The following is a 22,047-nucleotide window of genomic DNA, read 5'->3' as shown; positions in this document are numbered from 1 at the left end:
TTTTAATAGCTCTATTTGGGGAAAAATATTTTCTGATTACATTTATATTGATTGGGGTGACAAATCTTATTTTGACATGCATTTTGAAAAAAATACTTTGAATTAAAAAACAAACAAACTCAACAATGCACTCTGTGCAAATTTACTGCCCTTTTATGTTAGGCATGAAAACACCGGCTAAATTAAACTGCTGTAAAAATGCATCAGATAAATATTTTATCAATTTTTTCTGCCTAAATCTGACAATCAACCTCAGTCCTGACCAAAGCTACTAAATTGTTTAGAAAATTACAGGATTTTAACCCGTTGTTTGCCAAATTCATAAATGATGTCACTGATTTGCTGGATTTTTTAATTTATTTTTTTACCTTTTATCAAGGTCTTGGGAATGTAAAAACAACGACACTGCCTTTGATGCATTGTTTTTTTAAATTAATTTTCTTTTTTTTTCTTTTCTTCCTGATTTACCGTTGGTGGCTGTTTTTGCCCCATTCACTTCCATTATAACCAAATTTATTTTGATTACAAAACCATGACATCATAGTCATGCATTTTTGATTGTTGGTGGTTTTCCTTGTTGCTAAAATTAGTTATTTTTACCGTTGATCATCAGTTTTATATGGAGTATATTGGCAAATTAAAGTGTGTGTCTGTGTGAAAGTGACCTTTACACACTTACCTTGATGTGTCTAAGAAAATCAAAATATGCACATCAGCTTATAGAACTACATGGAGTAAATAAAAACAAAGACTGTATTTAAATGTGGTTATAACGGAAGTCAATGAGGCAAAAACAGCCACTAATAGTACATTTTGGAGAAAAAAGAAAAATCGAACAATGCGTCAAACCAGTGTTGTTACTAAACTTTCACATGTCTGAGACTGTGTCAAAAGTAAAAAAAACTATCCAGTCAAACTTACTGTTTTTGAGAAAATGTGGATACCCTTTATATATCTTATTTCAAATTCAAATTTCAGGAATTTATTAAATGAAACAGGAAAAGATAAATAAACTGACATTGACTTAGCCTATCCACATAGTCCCCCTATTTCCAAAGATTTATTTAAACAAGCCATTGTCATATTGATGATCTGGTGCATGCCTTCTATTTTCAACACTTTCAACAATGTTTATTTTAAATAATCTGTTACTTATTTAAACAACCTGTGCCCTCCCTTTTTTCTTCTTTTTTCTTTCTTTTTAATCCCCTTTTTCTTTTGCTTTTGTTTTTTCCTCATTATTTTTGTTCTTTTCTCTAAATTGAAATTGAAGATGTAAATATGATTGTGATTTTATAGTAATATTTTTATTATATTTCAATAAAAAGATTCTTAAAAAAAAACAAAAAACAATCCAGTCCACATTTAGTTTTTATATTGAAAATATGTCATTTTGTGTGTTTTCTTCACCATATCAGTGACATAATTTGTGAAATTGGCAATTAAAGACTTAAAATCCTGTCTTTTTATTTTTTATAAAAACCTAAAGACCTAAAGAAAGAGAAACTATAATAAAATCACAAAGGGAGTGGGGGAAAAAAACGAAGTCGCAGAAGTGTGAACGTGCTGAACTCCCACTCCAAAGACTCTGACCTCCAGACAGTCATAAGTGACCACACACCACTCATCTCTCCTGATTAGACTGTACACACAGTCAACAGCGCTGACCTCTGCTGCCTGCTCAGTAAGATGTACATGTTGCCTGGCAGTGCAGATGTAGGACTTAACAGAAGATGTTTAAAGTGTTACGTCGTGAGCTGCAGGCTTTTGTACAGACCCGTTTTGAATTCACACAATATTTTGAAAAGGACACGGCATGTTCAAGTGACCTATTATGGTAATTTGCAGTAATTCTCAAGTGTTATTGGTGTCCTACTTGTCTAGTTACCTTGCAATGCCTGTGCAATATAATTAAAGGAACATGTTCAGTCAGATGGCCCTTAATGTAAAATATTGCTTGGCAGCTTGTTTAATAAATAAAGAAGTGGTGGTTAAATATAAGAATGACAGTATAGAGGGATGTACAGTTAGACACTCGCAACATAGATTGTACTGACCATGAGTAAGTTTGCAAGTCCACACTAAAACAATGGCGTTTGCTATTTGTTCAAATGACCTATTTAAAATGAGCTGAAACAACACAGTTCATGAGGTTCCATTGAGGAAAGCTTAATTGTTTTTATTTTTCATTCACTTAAATTTGTAAACAAACTAATAAGTTCACTTAATTATTTTATGTTGTCTCAACACTAACTGATTGTGTGGAACCCAGCATTTTTTAAAAGGGTATACATACTTATTCTACTAACCCTAGCTTAACAGTCTGCTGATACAAGGTTTATTTTAGCTACTGTATAATATTATAATATTAATTCTTTACTTAAAATAATGAGTAAAACTTGAGTTAAAAGTTTAAAATTGACTTTAAAATATGAGTAAATCCATTTTTACTTGGAACTGTTTAGCTGATCTGAATATATTTTTAGAATTATACACTTTGTAAATTTACTTAACTTTATAGCATCAGATTTATTCCCCTTTTTAAGTTACATCAACTAATCACTTTAAAAGTAACAGGTAAAATCAACAAGTTTCTTTTTACACTGCCAATATTCCATTGAGAGTTAGTTAATAAAGGTAATGTGTAAAAGGAACTATCAAAATAAATTGTAAATAAAAATAAATTTCTGAGAGCATTTATTTATTTATTTATTTATAAATTTATTTTCATTCTCATGTTGATGGTTTATGTTTCAACTGTTCAACTGTATGCAAAGAAAGTCAGTAAGGTCCAAAACAACACTGGACTAGGGCTGGGCGATTTGGGCTCAAATTAAAATCTCGATTAATTGAACATTTTAACTCAATTACGATTAATCAACAATTACTTTATTGAAACATTTTTTTGTCACTGACAAGTTTTATATTCCGTCTCAAGGCATCTCTGGCGCAGCTTCCAATCATTGTCAATATAGTGGAAAGTAAGGCTCAAAAATGGGTTCATCGTCCTACTTGACCAGAGTTCAGATGTTGCTGCAAAGTGGACGCCCTTTAAAAGAGTAGAGTGATGTGACACGTAGGGAAAGTAATTGAAAAAATTGTCCTTTAAAAATTAGATTGTTTATAGGGAAAAGAAAATGGATGAATAATTAAAAGGTTCTGAATGTCGATTTCGATTAATCACCCAGCACTGCACTGGACCATATTTACTAAGTGGTAATAATAATAATAATAATAAATTATTATTATTATTATAGTTTTTTCTTTTGTGTTTCGCTTATCATATTGGAAATCAAACGAAAAGTGTAAATGATCGCAAAAGTATCCCAATAAAACAAGCATAGTTTAATAATTTTCATTATCTTATATATTGAGAGGTGGCGCAGTAGGTAGTACTGTCGCCTCACAGCAAGAAGGTCACTGGTTCGAGCCTTGGCTGGGTCAATTGGCATTTCTATGTGGAGTTTGTATGTTTTCCCCATGTTCGCGTGGGTTTCCTCTGGGTGCTCCGGTTTCCCCCACAAGTCCAAAGACGTGGTATAGGTGAACTGGGTAAGCTAAAATTGTCCTTAGTGTATGTGTAAATGAGTGTATGTGTGCTCCCCAGAGATGGGTTGCAGCTGGAAGGGCATCCGACATACAACCTGAAAGACGACAATACAACACTTACTATTTCAATCATCAGCAATTTTCTGTAGTTTATTTTACAGACTTATAATATGCTGTTGTTCTATTGGAGTTTTCATTCCAAAATGGCCGCCGTGCCCTCTAGTGGCTGTTTCCCAAATTACACTAGAGTGTCGCCTCTTGGTCAGTCTAAGCTCTTTGGCTACAATTAACACTCTAGAAAACTGCATAGCAACACCCTGTCAATCCCCCAGAATAGCCTAGCAATCTCATATATCAACACCCTGTCAATCACCCAGTATGGCCTGGCAGCATCATATAGCAACACCCCATAGATATTTACATTAGATGTCGCCTACGCTATTGTTGTCTATTGGAAGGAATGTGTCAATAGAGCTGCCATTTTAGTACAGGGTAGCGCTCCTTTGAAATTAATGTAGGACCAAGGTGCAGTGTACTGGCCATCCAGAGCCAGAGATATATACACAGATATATGTATATCTATGATTGGGAGTTTTCCCGGTGGTCAGTATGCAAATATTTTTTTAAATGAAAGACACATTATAGCAGCTTTAACACACACCTTACCGGTTGTAAACGCTGTAAATGGACGTTCTAAGCATCCTACTGGAAGACGCTGGTCACTATGGCACCCTCTATGCAGTAGCAAAGAAAAAGGTCTATAATTGTAAGGAGTAGGGGTGTGAACCTACACTGGTCTCATGGTTTGGTTCGGTTACTATTATCATGCCATCGGTTCGGTTCAATTCGATATCTCGGTTCATCTCAGTGCATTAACGATGTTTACCATACATAATTAGATTTTTTCTTCACAACACAAAAAACTTTTTTTTTTTATTAAAATCTATAAATATATTTATATATTATTTGTAATACAATGTTGTTCTTTAATACAGCAGTAAGATAAATTAACTGTACCCTTAATTTGACCTGCTCAAAGAAAACACTCTTTCTGAATGTATCAAACAAATCTCCAATACAAGCACAGAAGACAGCATGAAGAGCATTTAAAGGAAAGAAACTAATGTAAATATGATCCTGCTTGCTTTTGAGCGCTGACAGTAGAGGTCTCTATGATTTTCTATTGTCTTTACCTGCTCAACAGAAAGGGCTTTAGAAATGAAAGTGCTGTTTACCGATGGTGGGAAAAACAGCCTTGGTTAAAGTCTATGTGCGCATAATACATGGTTATCACAGGTAATCCGTAACAGACACAGTGGAGAAAACTCGCACCTCAGGCACGCTTGTGTCTGGATCCACAAGTATTGCTTTAACAGCCAAGAGGAGGGGAATAGTTACCTTACAAACAGGCCAGCGCAGCGGGTCAAATGTCCAGTGTGTGAGAGAGGGGTAAAGATGGAGTTTTACAGCATTTCTCTGTAGTAGTGAAATAGCGGCTCATGTGCTGTGCCGCCTTCATTGTAGTAAGAGCCTCCTTCACCATAGTATTGCGACATCGCGCATAGGAGATAAATGATGTCAGTACATAATAACCGGTTATGATCTATTACTGAACTGATATCAATAATTCTGACACCCCTAGTAACAAGTAATGATGCAGCACATAAAAAATCTATGTGTAAAAGTATTAAACTCATCGAAATATATACTGAAGTAAAAGTGGAAGTAGGAGAAAAAAACAATACTCCAGTAGAGTACAGATACAGCCTTATACATCTCTGCTAATGGTCAGGGCAATAAGAGAATGTATTATCATCAATACTTGTCTAGTACAAAAGTTCGTAACATACAAAAATGTAAAAAACGAAATCTTACCTATGAAATGTTCTGCCTTTGTGCTTTGTTTTCTTTGTTTACTCGTTACTACACTCGTTTACAGCGCTTAAGTCCAGCATCTTCACATTGGCTTTAGTCTTGACTAGTGCGGTTGAATGACATTTGTCCTGGGAGCACTGTTCAAATGTGGCGGCGCTATTGACGCATGCTCAGGGTCCGTATGCAATATCTAGTGTCTATATCCATGGCAACACTCTCCCAATTACCCAAAGTGGTCAAGCAACCTAGCAAACACCAAAATACACTATACACAACCCTTTAGAATACAATAGTAAAGGCATATTGACTTTTCAGCAATGCCATAACAACCACACAGTATACTCTAACAACAGTGCTGTTTTAATTTAGTAATGGACAGCTTTTGATCACAGCATGCCATGACTGACAATTATAATCAAGAATGACAAAAAGCCATTTCCATTTGACTGTCATTAAATGTGTTTTTATTTATTTAGTAATGTATATGTTTTTGTTTCCCATTCTAACTGTATAACGCCATTTGTCTCCTAAATGGTGGTGACCATTTTTTCTCCATTTCATGTCTTTTTCAGTTGCCTGTCTGCCTGTCATTTTGTGTCCTCCATAGTCAACTGTCATCCATTTCTCATCCTGGGCTCAGACTGGTCTGACAGGTGTTGGATCAGCGGCGGTAATCCATCCTCCATTCTGTGTCTTTGATTAAAGCCGCACTAGTTTCATATTCTTCCTTATTAACCGCCCTGCATTTTGTGTCTGATTGCAGGCAACTATGGGGAAAGTGGCATGGAGGCCTTTAAGGAGCTGGCGGCAGAGGAGGGTCTGTGCATCGCTCACTCCGATAAAATATACAGTAATGCTGGAGAAAAGCACTTTGACCGTCTGCTGAAGAAACTGCGTGAGCGTCTGCCTAAAGCCCGTGTGGTGGTCTGCTTTTGTGAAGGAATGACGGTGCGGAGTCTGCTGATGGCCATGCGGCGCCGTGGGGTTTCTGGAGAGTTCCAGCTAATTGGGAGGTAAGGCTGAAACCTTGTTCGGTTTTGCGTTGAGAAACTGCATCACGTCAAAGGAATAAATTGCAGGATTTGAAAGAGACGCAGAGGGCAAACAAGTCAAAATGACACCCACACTCTCTTGCTCGTGGTTATATATGAAGGTTGAATCAGTTTTGGTGGAGTAAAATATGTTTGCATATTGTTTGCAAAAAAGCAAACACGGTTCTTGTTGACCTTATTCTATCATCCATTAGATCCTCTGGTCTATCTGGTCTCATTCATTGATTTTTAATGGTAAAAAAGCTTGGTCTGCTGTTTGATGTTGCAAAATGGTATTTTCTTATATTAATTTTAGTTATTTTCATGAACGCACTTGTGTGTGTGTGTGTTTGTGTGTGTGTGTGTGTAGAACAAGGAGTTTGTTGTTGATAGTCATTTCCCACATAGGCAAAGGAATCTGAAGTCCTAAAACAATCACATAAGATTACATTGAATGAGGCGATTGCTATTCATGCACACTATATCAGTGGCCATATCGATATCAATCACTAAAGGCTTTTTATAATGTTACCGTTAGTCTCATAACAATGTTAGACCAACATTTTTATGCTGATAAATCATGTTTTGTTTCCACTGGATGAACCACCTCACATGCGTGCTGCCTGCCACATTTGTATTATTTTACTGATATTTTGGTTTTGGTTCATGTTCAGGAAATTGATTGCTTTATTTATACATTGTTTTTAGGCCAAGCAGTAGATTTTGTTTATAAAAAAGGGAAAGTTGGCCATAGAAAAGAACGGTTAATTTCTAAAATACAGAGATCAGTTTAAACATTTCTGGAGGTAAAGTTTTAAAATAAAATCAGTTGTTCACTTTATGTGTTTAACTTTATAAATAATATTATACTAAACATAAAAATTAATATTTATGCTTATTGGCTAATATATGGGCTATCATCTCCTAAATATAAAGAGTTGTCATTGTTGGTATTGGTCAAAAATTCCATAGGGTGCATCCCTATGCAATACTATCTAATAAGGTCAATGCTACTAACATTGTAACACTTCCCAATAATTAGTTAATATGGCATTAGTTTATATGACAGTGGAACAGGCTAGTACTTTAGTTTAAGAAGGAATAGTTTATTTGTACTCATGACAAACATATAATGCATGATTTTATTTTGCATCCCCAATCCTACCAATACCTAAAACTAACTTATATTTTAATAAATATTAATAAGCAGGACATTAGGGATTTATTGAAAAAAGTCAGAGTTAATGGTTTGTTAAAGTTTGATCTGAAATAAATCTTAATGTAAATGACAACTAATATGTTATTTAAAAAATCAAAAGTTGTAACTGTTATGATATTACTTAACTAGCAAAATAATCTTATTTTTTTGTTTACTTGATCTTATTTTTTAATGAAAAATAATATAATTATATTATAATATAGTCATTATAACAAAAACTATATAAACTTTGATTATTTTATTATAATAAAAATTATAGTAAACATTCAAGCTTTATTATTGTTGTCCTGTTCTTTTATAATAAAAACCTCTCTGACCTGAGCTAACAAACTAATGTTAACAAAGATGGATAAGTGCTGTAGCATTGGTCATTGTTATTTAATGCTAGTTAATACACTTAATAATGTTAATCAATGGAATCTTATTATAAGGTCTGACTATTTTAGCCAACTGAATCTAAACAGCCAAAAATATACCAAATGTCTAGCAGCAACCACACAAAGCATGCTAGTAACCACCTAGGAATACCCTACAACCACAAATAATACCCTTGAAAGTACATAGCGACCTAGCAGGAGGAATAACGTGGTTTGGTTTGCCGGCCAGTTGACAAACATGACATGAATGGCAGTAATTTACTACATCTGATTTTACACCAGGTCAGAAAAAAATCACAACACGCGATCGGATGATTTCCAAATGCCTAGAAAGTACATGATCATGTGGACGGAAGGGTGAGCCCCCAATTTGTTACAACCCTGATGCAGGATTAAGGACATAACATAAATAATACACCTGATAACTTTAATAAACCCTAGAGTCTGGTTCGTTTATTTGTCTCTTTTTTTTCATCTCTTTTTTTCACCCAAAATGTGAAGCCTATACAGTATCTCAGAGAGGACCCACCAAAAAATAACAAACAAAAGTTACACTCTACCTTAACACCCACAATAAATCTACCAACACCTTACAATGAAAAAAACTGAAATAAAAATACAATGCTAAACCTAACTTTCTACCTATTTATAAAAACAAGAGATAATATGTACAATAAAGAAAAAGTGTGGAATCCAACCCCTACTGCTTCAAACCGTGTATATACAATATTTTTACAGTTATAAAAAACAAAGCCAAAAACGAAACTTACAGAGGGGGAAGAACTGGAGAGATCACAACAACACGAAAACCAAAGTTACACACAACACAGGATTGCACAACCAACAAGTATCGCTAATGTTCTCCAACAACAACTTCAAACTATACGCCAACTAACTCCCTCTCCGCTCTCCTCGACCACTCCACTTTTTAAAAGAGGCCCTACGTCACTCCAGCCAATCCTAGGACGCAATTAGGGCGGGACCTGTGATGAGGGAAAAAGCGGGAGAAGAGAAAGAAAGAGAGAGCACACGGGGGAACAGACACACACACAAACTTGCAAACGTCATTAATACATTAAATAATGTTAATTGATAGAACCGGATTGTAAGGTCTTACCGTTATAGATAACTTAAAGAAAGTCTAAAATATGTTTTATTATTAAAAATAAAAGTGAACTGAAATAAAGCAAACATTAATCATATTTAATTAACATAAGAACTAAAACTGAAATATTACAATAAAAACGCATATTTTCTTTTAAGAATACTTTAATAGTATCTCAATACAAAGGTATCATGTGTCAAGTCACGTTTATGTATTGTAGCCTGTACAAAAATGTAGCTTTTCCGTAATAAACAGTAAAATAACAATCAGACAGATTTAGATTCCAATGTAAATCAGTTTCAAAAGACAGATTAGTGTTACTTCAGCTCAGTTCAGTAATACAAATTATTATATTTGACGTTGGGTTGAGGCTTAGTGGTTAGCATTGTCGCCGCACAGCAAGAAGGTCGCTGCTTTGAGTGCCGGCTGGGTCTGTTGGCATTTCTGTGTGGAGTTTGCACGTTCTCCCCGTGTTCACGTGGGTTTCCTTCTGGCTGCTCTGGTTTCCCCCACAGTCCAAAGATATGTGGTACAGGTGAATTGGGTAAGCTAAGTTGGCCGTAGTGTGAATGAGTTTGTATTGATGTTTCCCAGTACTGGGTTGCAGCTAAAAGGGCTTTCGCTGCGTGAAACATATGCTAGATAATTTGACGGTTCATTCCGCAGTGGCGACCCCTGATGAATGAAGGGACTAAGCCGAAGGAACATGAATAAATGAATATTTGATGTTTCTTTGAGTTATCTTAGTATGGTGAAAGAATAAGACACATTGGAATGCCTGGCATGTATGAGTAGCTTCTAAATACACAAGTTTCCAAGGAGACCAGATGAGATTAAAAATGGACATTGTGAACAGAGGCGCTTTTTCACACTTTTGGCCATTAATGAATAATTTGTGATTCAGTAGCTGGCACACAAATCCCTGGAAACGGCCTCCTGCCTTTTGTCTTATATGGAGCGAGGATTTGAGTTTATGTTTAGGTGCGTGTGACAGAGAAGAGGGTCACTTCATTTCAGATCAGCCATGGAAAAATGCTGTGGGCTGAACATTAAATATTCAATCTTAAAGCCTCCCGGGAACTGTATCAGGAGCCAAATGACCAGTAGGCATCACTTGTGACTTGGAAATGAAAATGTGCTATATATTGTTTGAGTGTTTTCTTATTAGGACCAAGACAATAGGAGAAGAATCAAACATGGGTTCATATTTAAAGGTATTTCCATCCACTAAAGACTTTTGATTTAAGTACAGTATGTGTTTATATTTGTATATGCTAACACCGTTTGGATTTTGGTCACCACATACTATACAACCATAATGTTTTTTTGGTGTTGTTGTTTCTTTGCTAATTCATTTTAATGCAAGTATCTATTCTGATATTAAATATTAAATACAAGTTAATATTTAAAAATGTAAGTATTAAACATTTAGCGTCAGCTATTTGCCAAGGAAATTTATTTATTATGTTTATTAAGTTAGCCTAATAATTAAAACTGAAATACAACTAAATAAATATTGGGCCAGTTGGCATTTTTTGTGTGGAGTTTGCATGTTCTCCCCATGTTAGTGTGGGTTTCCTTTATGTGCTCCGGTTTCCCCCACTGTCCAAAGACATGGGCTATAGGTGAATTGAATGAACTAAATTGTCCATTGTGTGTTACTGTGTGTGAATGAGTGTGTATGAGTGTTTCCCAATACTGGATTGCGGCTGGAAGAGCATCTGCTGCATAAAACATATGCTGGAATAGTTGGTGGTTCATTGCACTGTGGCATGTTTTTTATTATTATTATTTTTTGCTAGTTTATATTACAGCAAGTCTCTATTCTGTTATTAAAGGTTTAATAAATTGTAATATACATGTTTTAAGTATCAAATTTTTAGTTTCAGCAATTTTCCAAGGAAATATATTTATCATCGTATATTATGTTAGTCTGAGAATTAAAACTGAACTAAAAGTATATAAATATCGGGTCAACACAACAACAATAATAATTGTACATTTAATAATTGAGCACGGTGGCTCAGTGGTTAGCACCGTCACTTCACAGTAAGAAGGTTGCTGGTTCGAGTCTTAGCTATGTCTGTTGGCATTTTTGTGTGGAGTTTATATGTTCTCCCCTTGTTTGCGTGGGTTTCCTCCGGCTCTGGTTTCCCACAAAGTTCAAGGACATGCGCTATAGGTGAATTGAATAAACTAAATTGTCCGTAGTGTGTGTTAGTGTGTGTGAATGATTGTGTATGAGTTTTTACCAATACTGGATTGCGGCTGAAAGGGCATCTGCTGCAGAAGGAATAGTTGGCGGTTCATTTCACTGAGGCATTTTTTTTCTTCTTTGCTAATTTATATTACAGCAAGTCTCTATTCTAAAATTAAATGTTAAATAAATTGTAATATACATATTTTAAGTATTAAATATTTGACTTTAGCGAGTTGCCAAGGAAATATATTAATTATGTTAGCCTGAGAATTAAAACTGAACTAAAAATAAATAAACAGTGGGTCAACACAACAACAGAAATAATAAAAATAATAATTAAGCAACATTATAAAAATGATACAATTGTTTTATTATTGCTTCAAAAAGCACTGTAGCAGTAAGCTGCTCAATCATTACATTCACCTTCGGCTTAGTCCTTTATTTATCAGGTGTTTTCACAACAGAATGAACACCGACGCCCTTCCAGCTGCAACCCAGTAATGGGAAACACCCACACACTCTTGCATTCCAAAAATTTTGGATTAGTAATATGGACAACTTTATGTGGGATTTTCTTTTCTTTTAAATATAGATTTTTTTGCACCCTCAGATTTCAGTTTTTCAAATAGTTGTATCTCAGTCAAATGTTGCCCTGTCCTAAAAAACATCAATGGAAAGTTTATTCCCAAAAAATTATTAAAAATTTCAATACTTTTTTTGTTTTGTTTTTGTGGTTTATGATCACATAAACACCCGCACACTCTTGCATTCACACAAACACTCTCATACACGACTGCCAAATTAGTTTATTTAATTCACCAATAGCGCATGTCTTTGGACTGTGGGGGAAACTGGAGCAACTGGAGGAAACCTACGCCAACACGGGGAGAACATGCAAACTTCACACAGAAAACTGATCCAGGCAGGGCTCCAAGGCAACAGTGCTAACCACTGAGCCACCATGCCACCCCTCAATCATTACAGTAAATCAATATTCATTCAAATTCCTTGCTGAGTAAATCATTTAAATAAATGACAGTCAGGTTTAGTTTAATACAAGACTTTTCATGTATATTTAGGGAAAATAGATATAAAGGCTATTTTTTTTAGATATATATCGTGATATAATCACTTCCCACACCTTTCCGTGTTTGATTTAAACAAGCTATTCTCCCATCCGTCCAACTGTCAGACAGCAAAATGAGAGCAGCTCTGGATTATATTCAAAGACAGACTCCTCGCAGACTTGTAGGTCTGGAAATGAACTGTAGCAGCTTTCTTGTTTAATCTATATCAAGACAACATCTATAGCCCACCCACGTACAATCACAGGCAGGCCATCATATTCAGCCAACAGACTTTCTAGGTCAAAACACTGAGTCTAGCTTTTCCTCTATTTTCCCATTTGCATGATCCTGTCTCATTCCGTTTTCAGCTGGGTAATAGAAACAAACAGGCATTTTTTTTATCAGTACATGTTTGAGAGGAAAATGAAGGGAAGGGAAGAGCGACAGACACAAAATGCAAAAGAAGAAAAAAACGCTTTTGGGAACTAATGGAGATTTATTCATTAAAACATGTCTTGCTTTGTCATGATAATTCGAGTCCAAGCCTTTAAGCCAAGACGGTTGATGATGTGTATCTGAGAGACAGTGACTGAGGCATTTCAGGTAAATAGGGTGAAGAAAAACAACAACTAATAATTGTCATTACCATATCTTCCCAAGCTGTTTGATTTATATAAAGAATTGCAAATATTTTAAAATGATAAAATGTTATGTTTAAATATGCAAATGAGTTATTATTTATTGAAATATGTTTTAGTTTGCATACATTTATAGCACTTAAAACAAGGACCACTGGATGAAGCCAGGATTTTTTTATTTTTATATTTTTTACATATGTGACCCTGGACATTGAGTCCATTGAGTCACATTGATATGTTTTTGGCAATAACCAAAAGTACATTGTATTTATAGATTTTATATATTTAAAAAATAAAATATATAAATTCCTCATTGGAATTTATTGAGTGCCTCATTGCACTGGCTTCCACTCAGAGTTGATTTTAAAAGAGTTGATTTTAAAATCCTTCTTTTCACCTATAAAGCATTGCACAATTCTGCCCCAGTCTATATCAGTGAACTTATTAGGCCATACACAGCTTGTAGGCTATTAGGGCCCCATGATCATTTTCTTTTGTCTGTCCTTCGGTCTTGCTGCACATCAAAAGGTGATCAAGCTTTTTGTGTTGCGGCCACAAGGCTCTGGAACAGTATTCTGTCTTTAACGTTAGGATTTCTCCATCAATGGATGCCTTTAAATCTAATTCAAAGACTAATTTTAACTCCCTTGGCTTTGAGTGATGCATGCATCTTATTTCTTATCTGTGTTTAAGTATTACACATACAGTTGAAGTTAGAATTATTAGCCTTCCTTTGAATTTTTTTTCTTTTTTTTAATATTTCACAAATGGTGTTTAACAGAACAAGTAAGTTTTCACAGTATGTCTGTTGATAATTTTTCCTCTAAAGTCTTTTATTATATAGTTTTATTTTGGCTAGAATAAAAGCAGCTCTTATTTTTTTTAAAAACATTTTAAGGTAAAAATTGTTAGCGCCCTTAAGTTATATTTTTTCAATAGTCTACAGAACAAACAATCGTTATACAGTAAATTGCCTAATTACCCTAATCTGCCTAGTTAAAATAATTAACCCAGTTAAGCCTTTAAATGTCACTTTAAGCTGTATAAAAGTGTCTTGAACAATATCTAGTAAAATATTATTTACAGTCTGCATGGCAAAGATAAAATAAATCAGTTATTAGAAATGAGTTATTAAAACTAGTATGTTTAGAAATGTGTTTAAAACATCTTCTCTCCGTTTAAAAGAAATTGAGGAAAAAATAAACAGGGGGGCTAATAATTTAGGGGGTCTAATAATTCTGACTTCAACTGTATATATATGTGTGTGTGTATATATATGTATATCTCTTTCCTATCTTATATTTTAAATATTTAATATTTTATTAAATATTTTATTTTATTGTAAAGCACTATGGTTGTGTAAAATTGTGCTTCATAAATAAATTTAGCCTTGCCTTGCCTTAGATTATAAAAAAATGCTAAAATTCTAGATTTTTCTTTTATGTAAAAAATAGTTAGAATATTAGGTAAAAATCATGTTACATTAATATATTTAGTAAATTTCCTACTGTAAATATATAAAAACTAAATATTTGATTGGTAATATGTATTGCTAAGCACGTCCTTTGGACAACTTTAAAGGAGATTTTTCTTTTCTTTTAAATTTAGATTTTTTTGAACCCTCAGATTTTAGATTTACAAAAGTTGTATCTCAGTCAGATGTTGCTCTGTCCTAAAAAACATAAATGGAAAACTTTTTATTCAACTTTTAATTAAAAAAATAGACTCATGGTCCTTGGTCAAATATAAGAGTCAAAGGTTTTTACAGTGGGATTTGAAGTACCTGTTTCTATCAGTCCATAATTCAAAGCCAGTTGAGGATGTGTAACTGAGAGACAGTCACTGAGGCATTGCAGGTGAATAGGGTAAAAAAAGCAATAATCATCGCTCTACATCTCAATCTGATTGATTTACATTAGGAATTGCAACATTTTAACATTATAATATGTCATGTTTATTATGCAGGAATTCATATCGCAAAAAAACCTGGATCATTGGATGACTTTTTTTAATCACATGGGTAATTTTTTTTTACCAATAGCCAAAGTACATATTATGGGACAAAATTCTTGATTTTTTTTTTTTTTTTATGCCAAAAATTATTTAAATATTAAGTAACGATCATGTTCCATGTATTTTATGAATTATTTTTATAGAAAATAAAAATTGCTATAGTAAATATATCAAAGCTCAATATTTGTTTAGTAATATGCATTGCTAAGCACCTAATTTGGACAACTTTAAATGTGTTTTTCTTTTTAAACTCTCAGATTCCAGAATTTCATATAGTTGCATCTCAGTCTAATATTGTCCTGTCCTGACAAAGTATACATCCATGGAAAGCTTATTTAATCAGCTTTCGATTAAAAAAATGGACACTTATGACTGTTATTGTGGTCCTTGGTCACATATAACAGCCAAAGGTTTTTACAGTGGGATTTTGAGTTCCTCCTTTTATTAGTCCATAGTTCAAAGCCAGATTTAAAAAAGTAGAATAAAATGTTTGTATAATCAGTCAAATAATGTATGGGCATATCCCTCAGTATAAACCTTCAAAATATAGATTAATACAACTCTAATGTTTGGTCTTTGTATGTGCTGCAAAAGTGGAGATTTATGGCTCAGTGCAGGTGAAAAAACTTGTTCTGAGAATAAAGCCTTTAAAAATATGTATAGTAATTGAAATCTACAAGCTCAAATTGATTAAGTGTGACAAAAGAAACACCTAAAAGTGTGTGCTGGATATTTTCTTACCATTAGACTGTAGAAACACTTGACAAAAAAACTAAAATCTCAAAATTGACATGCATGAAAAAAAAAATTGCCTGTGCTTCGCCTTAAGAAAAATAGCAAGAGTAATGGATGGAGTGGTTTTTGAAGATCTTTTCTGTGGGGAATAAAGGAGGATAAGGTCTAGGTGTTGTTTTGCTTTGCTTTGTTTATTCATAGCCAGCTCTTGCTTTACCCAAACCAATATATCATTTTCTCCAGCAGCCGAGAAAACATTGACTTTGTAATTTCTAATCAACATCCTCGGTCTCACAGGGAGCTTCCCTTGAACACTTATTAGACTGGATTCCCCAGATGTATAGTCAAGCTACACTGAGCACTATGTTTGCTTCTGCCTCTTAATGATCGAATTAGCAGGATTCATTCCTTACCTCTTTTTTTAAAAGCCCATATAGCATGTGCTCCACAGATATTTTCATAGCCACATTTTTTATTGCTCTCAGGACAGGAAAAACAACATCAGCTCTTCAGTATTTCAGCTGTGTGTTTCAAGCAATGTCAGGAATCCAAATTAAATGTTTAAACGGCAGCACTCTCCTTCCCTAGTGCCTTCTGTGTTCCTTTGCCCAATAATCCACATGTGTTTGTCAGGGTTCTGCCACTCTGATCTTGTAAATTCTTGTTTTGGTGGCAGATCTCTGACACTACTCGTGTCTGGTCCTGTTTCTGTCTCTGTGTGCGCGCGCGCCGTCGTGGGTGTACGCAGAGTGTGCGCGCTCCTGCTTGACGCGGCCGCGTGCGCGCTCTGCGTCCCTCAGACGCGTGCGCTCTTGTACTCGTGTTTGTGTTTTCGTCTGTCAGCAGCATGGTGTTTCATCCCCAGCGTCTCAGTCTTGTTGGTTTCGGTTTTGGTCGGCGCTGGGATGAAGCATGCATGCTGCATATGTGAGCGCATGGTGAGTTTTCATTCATCGTGTGCTCGTGTCTTGCGTCTTTTGTCAAAGCACGTGGCTCGGTGTTTACATTGTGGTCACGTGCTTTTGTCGTGTGCTTCAGTGTTGTGTTATGTGAGCGCATGGCTTGTATTGTCTCTCTGTGTCATGCGCTCTCCCGTCTATTGTCTAGTCCCACCCTCCTTGTTAACCCATTATTAGTTTGTCATGTTCACCTGTGTGTCAATTTACTTTTTGCTTTATAATCCCCCTCATGTTTTCAGTCCTTTGCGAGTTCGTCATCATATGTTGTCGATGTTTACCTGTCTTGCTGTGTCCAGTCCTGCCTTGTCGTGCCTGCCCAGTCAAGTTTGTTTGTTTGATTTATTGTTTGTTGTAGTAGTGTTTTCCCCCTCGGGGTTGTTTATTTTTGCCTTTTATTTTATTTTTTAATTAATAAATCCAACTTCACTCTGCTCTTGGGTCCTTGCTCCTTTTTCCCTTTACCGGAACGTGACAGTACGAACTCGCCAAAAATGAGGACCCAGCAGAGTGAAGACAGCCCCTTCTCCAGCCGCATACTGCAGCTCATCAGTCTGCAGTCGCTGCGGCAACGTGGCATGAAGGTGGAAAGTTTTGCGGCTAAATTTTGTGTGGCAGCAGAGGGGCTGGGGTTTAATGATCAAGCCCTGGTGAACCTCCTTAACTATGCCCTCGACAAGCCCCTCAATATCCAGCAGATGCTGAAATTGGGAGGGCTATCTTACCATCAGTTTGTGGAGCATTTGGTTCATCAGGCTGCTTATGGCGAACATCCCAATCCCAGCTCTCTGTTGCCCTCTGCTCTGCAGCTAAAGGAGAGAGTGATCCTTCAAGAGAAGAGGATCCCTTACACCAGCGCCACCTCCCAACACATGTCCAGCCCGCAAGGGCTGACCCGCACTCAAAAGCGGAGGTTAAAGAGGAAGACCTCTGCTCCAGTGTCGGCTCCAGCCCCAGAGCGCCCTCCAGTGTCGGCTCCAGCCCCAGAGCGCCCTCCAGTGTCGGCTCCAGCCCCAGAGCGCCCTCCAGTGTCGGCTCCAGCCCCAGAGCGCCCTCCAGTGTCGGCTCCAGCCCCAGAGCGCCCTCCAGTGTCGGCTCCAGCCCCAGAGCGCCCTCCAGTGTCGGCTCCAGCCCCAGAGCGCCCTCCAGTGTCGGCTCCAGCCCCAGAGCGCCCTCCAGTGTCGGCTCCAGCCCCAGAGCGCCCTCCAGTGTCGGCTCCAGCCCCAGAGCGCCCTCCAGTGTCGGCTCCAGCCCCAGAGCGCAGCTCAGTGCCGGTCCCAGTCCGGCTCCTTGCCCTGCCGGCACCACCCAGACGTCTTGCCCTGCCGGCGTCAACCAGACGTCTAGCCCTGCCGGCACCAGCCCGGCTTCTTGCCCTGCCGGCATCAACCAGACGTCTTGCACAGCCGGCGCCTCCCAGACGTCTTGCCCAGCTGGCCCCAGCCCGGCTCCTTGCCCTGCCGGCTTCAGCCCAGCTCCTTGCCCTGCCGGCACCACCCAGACGTCAAGCCCTGCCGGCCCCAGCCCGGCTCCTTGCCCTGCCGGCACCACCCAGACGTCTTGCCCAGCCGGCTCCAGCCCGGCACCTTGCCCTGACGGCACCTACCAGACGTCTTTCCCTGCCGGCACCTACCAGACGTCTTTCCCTGCCGGCACCTACCAGACGTCTTTCCCTGCCGGCACCTACCAGACGTCTTTCCCTGCCGGCACCTACCAGACGTCTTTCCCTGCCGGCACCTACCAGACGTCTTTCCCTGCCGGCACCTACCAGACGTCTAGCCCTGCCGGTCCCAGCCCGGCTCTTTGCCCTGCCGGTCCCAACCAGACGTTTTGCCCTGCCGGTCCCAACCAGACGTCTTGCCCTGCCGGCCCCAACCAGACGTCTTGCCCAGCCGGCCCCAGCCCGGCTCCTAGCCCCTCCAGCTCCCCTCTGGTCTTCAGCCCCGCCGGCTCCCCTCTGGTCTTCAGCCCCGCCGGCTCCCCTCTGGTCTTCAGCCCCGCCGGCTCCCCTCTGGTCTTCAGCCCCGCCGGCTTTAGTTAAGTCGCCTCTAGACCAGCCGGCTCCCTACAGGCCTTCATCCCAGCCAGCTCCCTACAGGCCTCCTGCCTTGCTATCCCAGGCCGATCCTCCTTGGGTTGTCCCTCCTGCTCCACCTTGGAGCATGCCTCTGCCACCCTGGACTGATCCTCCGGCTCCACCCTGGTTCCCTGCCGGGGCCCCTGACCCATTGCACCTGTCCTGGACTGTCCCTCCTGATCCTCCCTGGTTTTGCCCTCCCATCCCTCCCTTGTTTGTCTTGTTGGGTCTGACTTGGCTCCCCTCCCTCCCCCCTTCATGTCTTGCCTGTTCACCTCCCTGTCTTGTGTTTGTTGATGTTGCCTGTTTTGTTGTCTTGTGGTGTTTCTTGTCTGTCTTGTACCTTGTTGGATGTTCCCTTTAGGGACGCCAGGTGGCGTCCCTTTTGGGGGGGGGGTAGTGTCAGGGTTCTGCCACTCTGATCTTGTAAATTCTTGTTTTGGTGGCAGATCTCTGACACTACTCGTGTCTGGTCCTGTTTCTGTCTCTGTGTGCGCGCGCGCCGTCGTGGGTGTACGCAGAGTGTGCGCGCTCCTGCTTGACGCGGCCGCGTGCGCGCTCTGCGTCCCTCAGACGCGTGCGCTCTTGTACTCGTGTTTGTGTTTTCGTCTGTCAGCAGCATGGTGTTTCATCCCCAGCGTCTCAGTCTTGTTGGTTTCGGTTTTGGTCGGCGCTGGGATGAAGCATGCATGCTGCATATGTGAGCGCATGGTGAGTTTTCATTCATCGTGTGCTCGTGTCTTGCGTCTTTTGTCAAAGCACGTGGCTCGGTGTTTACATTGTGGTCACGTGCTTTTGTCGTGTGCTTCAGTGTTGTGTTATGTGAGCGCATGGCTTGTATTGTCTCTCTGTGTCATGCGCTCTCCCGTCTATTGTCTAGTCCCACCCTCCTTGTTAACCCATTATTAGTTTGTCATGTTCACCTGTGTGTCAATTTACTTTTTGCTTTATAATCCCCCTCATGTTTTCAGTCCTTTGCGAGTTCGTCATCATATGTTGTCGATGTTTACCTGTCTTGCTGTGTCCAGTCCTGCCTTGTCGTGCCTGCCCAGTCAAGTTTGTTTGTTTGATTTATTGTTTGTTGTAGTAGTGTTTTCCCCCTCGGGGTTGTTTATTTTTGCCTTTTATTTTATTTTTTAATTAATAAATCCAACTTCACTCTGCTCTTGGGTCCTTGCTCCTTTTTCCCTTTACCGGAACGTGACAGTGTATTCCTCCAAACACTCCTTCTCTGCTATCATTACACAAGTGCATTCGAGAGAAGATAAAAATGTTCTAATATATACAAGTATAATATATAGATATATTTATGCAAATTGTAGTACATATAGGAGCCATGTATATAGGAATGCAAGTCCGGGTGGGTTTTGCAGATGGAGAAAAGCTTACATTTTCTTTTGCAAAAAATGGTTCAATGTTTGTTTTTTTGCAGAAAATTTGTATTTTTGTCATGATTTAAAAGTGACTTTCAAACATTAAAACAAATATATAATACAGCTACCCCTAGAGATTGCCCGTTTATTTATTTAAAACTATTTTATTTATGACCCATTTTTATCATGATTATAGCAATTTTTAGAAGCCTGTGTGTATAATGCTTTATAAAGGTATCGCTAATGCATTATAGCAAATGCATTATTAATATTATGAGGGTTGTTTGTAAGGATTATGCACCATAATAATGATTTCTAGTGTAGTTTTGTAAATATAAATGTTGTGCTACATTTTAAATGACATGCTATATAGATTTTGTAAAACCTTATAATTGAGTGTTTTTATGATTAAAATGATTGCGATTATGATTGTTCCTTTGTATTTTTTGCACAATTTGATTTTAAGGGAAATGTCTTGTAATAACTTCATGGTTTCTTATGGCTTTAAAAACAACAACAAAATATTATGAGTGTCATTTTAGAATGGGGAACACATATTGACTATTAACCACGACTTTTGCCTTAGTAAATTTGTAATACTGCTATTTATAGTTGGTAGTTTAGTCATTGGAACAGTTAAAGTAGGGTATAAGTTGTTATTAAGGGGTGTAGAGTATTGTCTTGAAGGATAAGACATTGAGTATAAAATTAACAGCCAATTTACACGGCAATGAGCAATTAGCTAAAGTGACAATTGGTCCCTGTGGTTATTCTGTGAGAAAATTATCTTCATTTATTTATTTATTTATTTTTGTATGTCTTACCATTGTTTGATTGTCACCAGATCATTTTGAATATATATATATATATATATATATATATATATATATATATATATATATATATATATATATATATATATATATATATATATATATATATTTGTGTGTGTGTGTGTGTGTGTGTGTGTGTATATATATATATATATATTTTATATTGACCATTTCTTAGGGGTGTAATGATAGATGTATTCGTCTTGAAAAATCATGGAAGGAGGCTCATAGTTCGGTTCACGGGCAGATTGCCATATGGCAATTCTGGCAAAAACCAGAAGGGCCGGACGATTTTTTAAATGTGGTCCGGTCAGTTTTTTTTTTTTTTTTTTTTTTTGAAATTTTTTAAATTAATTTTTTATGTATCTTTTTTACATGCAGGCAGCTTTTATCTCTTCCAAGATGTGAATATGATGATGATGATAATACTACTAGTAATAATAAATGTTAAGCATTTGGCCCAATCGGCAATGGCTGGCTGGTTTCGACATGGGCCGACCCAATCTGACCTAATCAGAGGTTACGTGGACATAATCAAAATCTGGCTAGAATGTCAGAATGTTTGTTTGTTTTGCTCCGGTTTCCCCTACAGTCCAAAGACATGCGCTATAAGGGAATTGGCTAAGCTAAAATTGTGTGAATGTGTGTGTATGGGTGTTTCCCAAAACACATGCTGGATAAGTTGGCAGTTCATTTTGCTGTGGTGACCCCTCATTAATAAAGGGACTAAGCCAAAAAGAAAAGGAATGTATGTCTAAATTTGTTAGAAATGGGTTGTTTTTGTTCCACTTACATACATTAAATATTTAAATATCTATTAAATATAGTACTGCTTATATTATTTCACCATTTGTACACCAATATAAGTAGTGAATGTGCATGTCCGTTGGGTGTTGCTGTGTGGGTGTGGTAATGTGGGCCGGTGTGGCTACATTGCCAGGGCAGAATTTTTGTCCCAGTCCGCCCCTGCTTTGGTTCAAACACTCCCTCGACAAATAC

The 22,047-nt window shown here is 37.7% G+C and overlaps 1 protein-coding gene across 2 annotated transcripts in view; it reads left to right on the top strand.

Annotated features, from left to right (window-relative positions):
• grm1a (glutamate receptor, metabotropic 1a) overlaps window positions 1–22,047 on the top strand; it is a 65,667-nt gene that overhangs the window by 8,664 nt on the left and 34,956 nt on the right. For both annotated transcript variants that reach the window (XM_002665739.7, XM_009294784.5), the window contains exon 3: window positions 6,188–6,437. In XM_002665739.7, coding sequence (XP_002665785.3) covers window positions 6,188–6,437 — 250 coding nt within the window. The remainder of the gene's footprint in view (window positions 1–6,187; window positions 6,438–22,047) is intronic.

The sequence above is a fragment of the Danio rerio genome, chromosome 20, assembly GCF_049306965.1.
Source record: "Danio rerio strain Tuebingen ecotype United States chromosome 20, GRCz12tu, whole genome shotgun sequence".
Taxonomy (NCBI): domain Eukaryota; kingdom Metazoa; phylum Chordata; class Actinopteri; order Cypriniformes; family Danionidae; genus Danio; species Danio rerio.
Note: the sequence above shows the minus strand (reverse complement) of the source record. Positions and strands in the feature narration are given on the sequence as shown.